At 40.6% G+C, this 9,966-nt stretch overlaps 1 protein-coding gene across 1 annotated transcript; it reads left to right on the top strand.

The window, feature by feature from the left end:
* Nucleotides 1-1,664: 1,664 nt before the first annotated feature.
* On the top strand, nucleotides 1,665-4,212 carry otud1 (OTU deubiquitinase 1; the record flags this gene model as incomplete). The annotated part of the gene is made up of 1 exon (XM_083901902.1): nucleotides 1,665-4,212. The coding sequence occupies one exon, from the start codon at nucleotides 1,665-1,667 to the stop codon at nucleotides 3,021-3,023; it is 1,359 nt and encodes a 452-aa protein (XP_083758028.1). The 3' UTR covers nucleotides 3,024-4,212.
* Nucleotides 4,213-9,966: the final 5,754 nt, after the last annotated feature.

Below are 9,966 nucleotides of genomic sequence, written 5' to 3'. Positions count from 1 at the left end.
TATTTCAAGCTGTGTTTTCACTCTGATCCGAGCTGAAACTGTCAGACAGTGTGTTAAAAATAGAGACAGTGGTAAGTTTGGCATCTGTGATTGACATGAAATTAACCACCCAGTTCCAGTCTGAGAAAGTACAGTATGTCACATACTACTACTGCTATTTATTAATAATAATAATAATAATAATAATAATAATACACTAGAAAAATCTTGTTTATATAAGTAGGACTGTGTATATTCTGACTTCTATCTGTTCACGTTTGCCAAAAGGCTGAAATAAATTCCCTTTACTTGTTAAGTGTCCAAATGCAGTGCACTGATTTAAATCTGTGCTATTAAAACAGTGTAGCGTTTTATAATTATTATTACTTATACAATAAATACATTATTTATTAATATAGAAAGAAAGAAATTCCACTTGGGCCTGTTATCTCAACCATTCTTCTTCTAGAGTAAGCCCATTTAATTTTTATGAATTCTTTGATAAATAAAAAAAAAAGAGGGAAATCCATAATCCAGAGCTAATAATAATAATAACATTGCTATTATAATTAATGTAGTATTTAATGTGTTTTTGAATGATGATGAAACAGAAATAAAAGACAAATCAGACATGAATCTAAACTTTTTTTATAACTACTTATCATAAATGGAAAGATTAAATAAATAAATTACAAAATAACATTAAAATGGCTTGTTTTCTAAGCCATCTTTTTATAATAGTGAGTACGTTGCATTGTCTTTGCTATTAAAACAGTGTAGTGTTTTATAATTATTAAGAAATATGTACATTTAATGTGATGGCTTTGGGGAATTACTCATAAAGTAAATGTATTAATATAGAAAGAAAGAAATTCCACTTGGGCCTATTATCTCAACCATTCTTCTAGAGTAAGCCCATTTCATTTTTATGAATTCTTTGCTAAAAAAAAGTGGGAAATCCATACTCAAACTCACTGAATGATGAATGAATCAACATTCATTCAACAATGCTTTTACTTTGAAAGCAATGAAACGGAAACTGCAATAATACTACTATTTCCAGCGCTAATAATAATAATAATAACATTGCTATTATAATTAATATAGTGTTAAATATGATTTTGAATGATGATTAAACGGAAGCAAAAGACAAATCTGACATGAAACTAAACTAAACTACTTATCATAAATGGAAAGATTCAATAAATAAATAAATTACAAAACAATATTAAAATGGCTTGTTTTCTAAGCCATGTTTTTATAGTAGTAAAAACACGTTGCACTGTGTTTATCACCAAAACGATCGAATACAACGCGCTATCTCAACTTTGAACTGTCAAAGTGCTTTTATTCTGAAAATACCGAGGCGGAAGCTGCTCTCGCGTTACTTCGCGTTGACTTGACGCAGTGACGGAGTGAGGACAGGCTGGCTCTTGTTACAGTTTGAAGTCTAAAATTAGGGACGAAGCCCTTAGTGCTGCTGCTGCTGCTCATGACGCAGGAGGACAAACGTGGACACGGGTGTCTCCGTCCGTGCGCGTGAACGGTGCCAGGACCCCGGGACCATGGCAACGTCCGCGACAACTTCGCTGTTGTCGATGACACGCGGTGTATTTTTAGTTGTTGTTGTCATTCTGTCGTAAGTGCGCGGCTGCGCCGTTCAGTATAAAGGGCGCTCGTTGAAAATGCAGCTGTACAACAGTGCGCTCACACACTACCCGAGGTCGTCGCGCAAACTTGCGATAACTTTATCCGCCGCGTCAGAGCGACTCACTGGGACGAGCTCCACTGCTCCCGCCGAGGCCGACGAACCGGGATTTAGTGACCCAGAGACGCACTCAACTTCAGGGGATCCAGTGAGGGAGGCGACGTCTTCTTCTTCTTCTTCTTCTTCTTCTTCTTCTTCCGCAAACATGCCTGCCTTTTCCTGCTACGAAGCTTCATCACTGAGGCCGATTTACTTCACGTCCACCGCTGAGATATTGATCCGCAGACCGGATGGATCGGAAAGGTCTGTGCCTGTCCATGTCATGCGTGAGTCCAAGACCAAATCCGCCTCCATTGACTCTCACAATGGAGACAGCGTCATGTGTGACGATGACCGTGACAGCGACGTGATCGTGGACTTGATCGATCAGCTGAGGAACGGCACAGAGGAGCTCTTCTCTGACTGTTCTCAGCGGTTCTTCACCAGGAACATCTGCGCGCCCAGAAGAGAGGAGGTCAACGAAAGAGTGGCGGGCAATTCAAGTGAGGAGGAGGAGGAGGAGGATGTGGCTTCGGTGAGTAACGGATGGGCCTCGCCATCACCTGCCACGTGCTCAGCAGCTCGGCCCGGACCACTGGAGGATCTTCAGGACATGAGCGAAGATGCTCCGGCATCGGACGACAATCGGGACTTTGAGCTCAGCGTCCTGCAGGACTCTCCTCCGCAGAGGTGCAAAGACGCCAACGGCGGCGACAAGGTCACCCGGTACCTGGCGGAAGTGGAGCGCCAGAACAAGTACCTGCAGGAGAGGAACAAGTACAGGTACCACATCATTCCGGACGGCAACTGCCTCTACAGGGCCGTGTGCAAGGCCACGTTCGGGGACCAGGCGAGACACGGCGAGCTCAGGGAGCAGACGGTGCACCACATCGCCGACCACCTGGACGAGTTCAACCCCATCATCGAGGGCGACGTCGGGGAGTTCCTGATCGGCGCGGCGCAGGACGGAGCCTGGGCGGGCTACCCCGAGCTGCTGGCCATGAGCCAGATGTTGAGCGTCAACATCTACCTGACGACGGGCGGCAGCTCGGAGAGTCCCACCGTCTCCACCATGGTGCACTACCTCGGGGAGGAGGACGCCGGCAAGCCCGCCGTGTGGCTGAGCTGGCTGAGCAACGGCCACTACGACGTGCTCCTGGACCGGTGTCTCGCCAACCCTGAGTACGAGGACTGGTGCAGACACTCGCAGATGCAGAGGAAACGGGACGAGGAGCTGGCCAAGTCCATGGCCGCGTCGCTGTCCAAGATGTACATTGAGCAGAACGGATGTGTGTGAAGCGCCGAGTGTTTGGTTCTTATGTCCATTTGTCTGTGTCCGATGCCATCTTGAATTTATACCAATTATCAACCTGATGCAGTTTTTATACTTCTTTAGACATTTGTGCGCCTTTTTTTCCCATGTCGGTGATGGGTGACATCTCTTTTTTTTTTACAGCATGCCGTTGCTTTTGCTTCATGAAGTATTAACGTACCAGTGATTGTTAGTGTGCATAAGTTAGCAGGACGTTTGATATTTGCTGGATATTCGTTTTCGAAAGACATTTTCTCAATCAACAAATAGACATTTCCTCATTCTGATTGCTGTAGTAGTTGCCAATGGTAGGATTTGTTGATATCTGCCATTATTGCGAAACAGTTTGAAATTATATATCAAACAACAAAACTTTTCCTGCAGTAAGTAGCAGTCCACCATTGGCAACTACTACAGCAATCAGAATGAGGAAATATATTTTTGTTGATTTCTGGTGAATATTTTAAATATTTAATTTCATACCGTTTCACAATAATGGCAGATATCAACAAAAACGTCACCCGTAGTAAGTAGCCGTCCACCATTGGCAACTACGACAGCAATCAGAATGAGAAAATGTCTGTTTGTTTATTGAGAAAATGTCTTTCGAAAACAAACATCACATCGAATATCACAAACGTCCTGCTAGCCTATGCACGCTGTGATTGTTTTGGTTGATCAGTATCTCTGCCTTTATTAAAGGACGTGTGTGTTGTTGTGTGAGAAAGGAAGTGCAGTGCACATACTTTGGATTTCGTCTGTGCCAAAGTTGACAGAGTGGAGTTATGAAAGGGTTTCTTTGTGGTGGGTGAAATTGTGTTTACTGTCTAAATGCTAAGTGCTAATTGAATCTATTGAGTATTTATTCATATTTTTCTATGCTTTTTAACGTTGGTTTTTGCGTCGTCGTCGTCACTAATAGTTGAATGTCTGTTTTACTCTCGTTTGCACAAAAAGTCATGATCAGACTAGTCCAGAGAGTTTTCATGTGTTTTCCAGGTCGAGGGTTGTTTTGTTTTTTCTATTGTTACTTTTCTTTCTAAGGAATTTGACAAAAAAAAAAAAAAGGTGTTTTCAGAAAATAAAGTTTTGAAGAAACCTGATTTGCAGTGCTTTCATTCAGAATTGTCAACCGTTTAGAGCATTGGTTCTCAAAGTTCGGCCCGAGGGCCAATGGCGGCCCGCAGAAACATTTCTGGCGGCCCATTAACCCATAAATAATGAATGTATTATTTAATAAACTATTTCTGGCACTTAGCAACACTTTGCGTACCTTTTTGGCAAATACTAGTACAGCTGTAATTGTACGCAGCCTATGTATGTACCAGAATATTTTTCACTATGAGCCAACTGTAGCAGTTGTACCTGAATATTATTGGTACCGTTACTTATATTTCTGCAAAAATAGCCTATTGTGGCCATTGCACCTTAATGTTGTCTATATTGTTACCTGTACCTGGACGTTGGTCGTTCCGCGGAAGTCCTGAGGGTCTACCGTAATGACAAGTATATAGGTGCAAAGCTCTATTTCTCTGCTTTCTGGTCCATCCATCCATCTTGGTTAACCCTTAGTGCACCCTTGATAAATAGTTGTGGGTATAATCCACAACTCCTTATATGGACATCCTGGGGATGTGTGTTTATAGGTCACATATTCAGGCTTTAAAAATGTGTGGTTTTTTCGTCTTATGTGTTGTTGTTTATATCACATTGATATAAAGTAGAATCATTCACAAAATAGACAGTTTTTTTTTTTGTCATAAAAAACAAAGTGAATTTTGGACTGTGACATTTTTTTCCCCCAATTTTCACAAGTTCAATATGATTTTATAAATTTTGGTTACTTTTTGCTCAGATGTGTTTATATATAGTTGGTGAAAATATATATATTTTTTTATCAGATTGTCTATAGGTTGTGCTTAAAAAAAGGTTATAAGACGCTCTATATTACATATACTGTACTGTTTAAACATAGTAATGGGGAAAAAAACAGGCAAAATTTCAAGGGTTAATCCACTTCTTGCTTGTAGGGTTGAACAATTAATCAAAAAAATGTAAATCAATATTTAAATACTGGCTGTAATTGTGTAGTCTAGTGAAACAGTGTGATGACCAGGTTATTACTCATCAATGTTAGACAGCTGCATCAAGAGTGACTTTAGTTTGACTCACTGTTTTATTTATACAGCCTCTCCTCATGTTGTGATGTTTTCAATCTCATTTAAACACACGTGAAAACACTCTTTAGAAACTGTAGTGTGTGTCTTGTTCGGCAACATTTCCGCACGTCGCGCAGAAAGTGACGAGTTTTACGGGAATGGTCATTTTTACATCATTGTTCTCATTTTCCTTCATAAAAAAATAAGAAAATAATTAATCTGATGTGTTTTTTTGACACACACTTTTGGCTTTAAGATATATTGCATCTCCTGGAGGCTTATGCCATTATTTAGCCTTACATTAAACCACTAAAGCTAACTTTTCTGTAAATAACTATATTTTTGATGTAAAACAGTTGAGCATTAAAAATATGAAGTAATTGGTTAAAGAGCTTTTACACAGTGGTGTATTAACCATTACAGACAAATATATATTCACACATATATATATATATATATATATACACAAACATATATATATATATATATACATATACATACATATATATATACGTATATGTATATATACATATATACATATATGTATATTTATATATACATATATACGTATATGTGTATATATATATATACATATACATGTATATATGCAATTCTTGTGACATTTGTTGACATAGTTTGTGTTGTTGTTGTTAGTAGTTGTATAAATATATAAATACACAGGGTTAGAGTTTGGTTTTCCCTGATGCTTCCTGAAGATTCCACAAGATGGCGTTACTCTGCTACTCCATTAGGGGGCGTCACAGCTCCCTATATACTTTTTTTTGGCAACGTTACTAAAGGAATGTGTATATACACACAGCATATATATGTATATATGTGTATTTGTTTTCTGTCATATAAGAGTGCTGATTTATTAAAGCCACTGCACTGAGTTAAACTGACTGCACAGTCCTCAGGTGTTCTGAGGTGCAGTAATAATAATAATAATAATAAAAAAAACTTCTTTAGAAGAAGAAAGTTTTAAATTAATTATTTAGCAACATTTATCTTTCATGCTGCTGGTGTGTGTAGCTGTGTGACTATACATCAATATGACATGAGTGCATTTATTCTCACTCACTTATTATTATTATTATTATTATTATTATTATTATTATTATGAGGATTATTCATCTCTGTGCCTTGAAGCTGTGCAGTGATGACGTCACCATGCAGTCATGTGGATGTCAGTGGAGGAAAAAAAAAAACCCAGAAAGTTTGTTGGCTTATTTATTTATTTATTTATTTATTTATTTATTTATTTATTTAATGCGTGAAGGGGAGAGGGAGGGATTTGGCTGTTCCAGTGCGTCTCGTGAGGAGTGGATCAGGGTCAGGTGAGAGTGGGCTGCTTCACTGCAGTACACACACACACACACACACACACTCAGAGAGAGAGTCAGCATTATCAACACACACACACACATACACAGCAGGAGGACAGAGTGAAAGTCACTGACAGACCTCCTCCTCCTCCTCCTCTTCTTCCTCCTCCTCCTCCTCCTTCTCACACACACCGGTGCGCGCGCGCGTGTGTTGTACTGTGACTGTGTGTCTGTGTGTGGTTTTGAGCTGAGGATCCACGCGCCTCGGGAAGTTAGTACCGGATACTTTGAAGTCACAGATCCCGGGAGAAGGAAAGAGGAGAATCGGGGGCACGCAGATTCCTGGTGATTTCCTCAGCGTTCAGCCTGAGCTGAGAAGTGTTGTGTCGGACTCGGACATGTCGGGACACCGGGTGCAGTTCGCGGATCTCCCTCCGAGTGATCACAGAGGAAGTCCTAAATTTCACAGTAAGACCTTAAAAGTAACATGTAGCTTCTCTCTTTAGCTGTGAATAACAGCCTCGTTATATATAAAGTGGTGAAATGTTGTCGTTTTCCTCTAATGTAGCCAAAATACTGTCATGTCATCAGTGTTTCTCTATTATTTAGATTGCAGTATCAATGGAACATACGTGAATTATCTAACTTTCACCCATGTTACTAAAGTTAATCTTTTCATTTAATTTCTGTATTTAATTTCCCCTATAATTACATATATTGGTCACATGGCGGCACAGTGGACAGCACTGTTGCCTTACAGCAAAAAGACCCAGGTTTGCGACCCTTGCACTTTCTATTTGGAGTTTGAATTCAGAAAACTTTATTGGTCCCAGACGGCCAATTCATGCGTAGCTTCCCATACACCAGGGGTGTCAAACTCATTTTCACTGAGGGCCACATTAGCATAATAGTTACCCTCAAAGGGCCAGATGTAACTGTCATACAGAATAAATGTAACTAAATGTTACCAAATATAATGTAAAATAAAGGTAACTGCTCCGTAACATATTGCTAAATAACTTTCTATATGTATTACTTAGTCAAGTTACAAATATTGTATTTGTAATATAATAATAAAGCAGCATATACCTATTTCAACACAGATTTTTAAGACCAATTAATCACTCGCGGGACCACATAAAATGACGTGGCGGGCCACATCTGGCCCCCGGGCCTTGAGTTTGACACATCATCTGTTCTCACATACTGTACAAACACACAGGATTATTTATTTATCCTTTATTTAGCCAAGAAGATTAGCATAGCTAGTACAAATAGTTGCAGAAACGAGATCATTTCAGGTATAAAACTCACAACAGAATATAAAAGTTAAAAGGAAGTCAGTAAAGGTGAAAGTAAAGGGGAAAAAAAGAGAGAAAATTAAAATTAGCCAAATTGACCCAGATGTGAGTTTTGTTGTCTCATAGCTGAAGGAACAAAACATTGAGATTGTCTAAATTGCATTTTCTCTTCTCCTGGAACCTCTGGTTTCCTGCCACAGAGGATAACCGGACACCATAGGTGTGAATGAACGTGAGAGTGAATGATTGACTGTATGTCCCTGTGATGGACAGGTGACCTTCAAGAAACTTCAACCACAAGTTAATTTTTGTTTTTGACAACCCATTTCAGGTATTTAGTGTTTTATTTATACACAATTTAACATTATGTGAGTGTACTTCAGTACATTCCGTCCACTACACATCTATTCACGCTGTGCACCTTTGTGTATAATTTGTAATAAAACTGCTGTTTTATCAGGTAGAGGGTGGTAAGATATCAGCCAAAACGCAGTCATCGTACTTTATATAATTTTCTTATACTTAATATAAGAAAACATGACTCTAGTTTGAGTCCTGTATGTTGCTGCATGTCCACACACGGTGAGCGGAGTCTGACCTTTTAACCCCTGAGATTCAGGGATTCACTCCTCACTCGGTTGCCCTTTTACGTGCCCACTTTTTCTAACTCTCTCCCTCATCGCGTGCTGCTCACCTTCAAATGTCAATTTTTCCACTGCTTCCACTATTAAAGCACTCAGTGCTGCTTCTTCTCACGCCTTTAAGTGGATCGTTTTGAAGATTGTGTGTCTGCTTCTGTGACAGCGGCGACGTTCTGCAGCGTGTGTGTGCATTACAGCGCGACGCGCGCGGGGAAGCTGAGTGCCGTCTCCATGGCGACGGGGGGGAGTTTGAGTGACGGCTCGTTTGAGGCACATTGCTGCAGCTGCAGCACATGCTGTGGTGTTTTCTTTTTCGTCGTGTGCATCTCGGTCTCTGTACGTTGGATCACGTGTTGTTGCGAGGAAACGGCTGACGCGCGCAGGTGAAAAGCTCGGGTTCTGTTCTGTGGACGCTCACAGAAAGGCAACTTCAGCAGCAAACCGCACACGTTCTGAGTCAGCCCGTTTTTTCTCCTGTCTGTGGGGGTCGAGTTTCAGCCTTATCTCTGTCTTTCCGTCTCTCAGAGACAGACACTCGCATGTCCGAGCTCACAGATGTTCCTGGCCTCTTAGGCTGCATATCCAAGATTGAATAATCTCTGTTATTAATAATAATAAGAGTCCTTGAATCCTGAATGATCTTGTTTCCATCGTTGAAGGTCAAGAGATGAAAAAGAAACATATTGTTGGTGGTTGTGCACTTGATTATTCTGGATATCAAAGTGCATTTGGAGACTCAGATCCTCGACGTGTGACTGTGCTCTGGATTATCTGAAGAAAAGGTACTGTGTAGTATGTTTTCCCCCCCGATTTTCCATTTGGACCTGATCTGTTAATCCACCTCTCACAGTGGGGGAGTTTTGAGAGTCATGCTTTCCGAGCAAAAGGAGCCAAGGAGCTCTCTCTGTTCGAGTTGACACCGGACCCAAATGTCGGACATCTTGAAGAGGACATATGATGCAAAATCAACTTTTTTAACCATTTAAATCCTTATATTTGGGACTCTGGAGGCCCTATCAGTCGGCAAAGTGTGAAAAAAGATGTGCTAAATTCCTGGAATTGTTGCCTCGCGGAGCTCCTCTTTGTCCGTAAAACACGGCAGAGTGCTGGCGAGGGTAACGGTATCCCAAAACCGGAAATGTTTGCGTAGTCAGCGAAATGTACTATTCTTGGCTCCACAGTGCAGCACAGAGTTCTACACAAACGTCCAGTCTCAGAGGATTTCTCTGTCCAGTGGATACATGTTAGATATGATGGCAATGTGCCCGCTAGAGCCTGCAAATGATCTGTTCCTTAAGTTTCGTTCTACTTTTTTTTAAGGTGGACCTAAAGAGATACTACTTAACAGAGCATTCTGAACAGGGCTGTTTTGGCAGAGTGATTGAACTGCTGTGGTGCTTCATCCTTATGGTATTTTGACCAAAGCATGTCACAGACATGTTCATTAGGACACCAGGGAACTAGTTTAACTTGGAGAAATAGGGTATAAGTCCTTTAAAGTC

This window comes from Microchirus variegatus (genome assembly GCF_963457635.1).
Source record: "Microchirus variegatus genome assembly, chromosome: 15".
In the NCBI taxonomy this organism is placed as follows: Eukaryota; Metazoa; Chordata; class Actinopteri; order Pleuronectiformes; family Soleidae; genus Microchirus; species Microchirus variegatus.
Note: the sequence above shows the minus strand (reverse complement) of the source record. Positions and strands in the feature narration are given on the sequence as shown.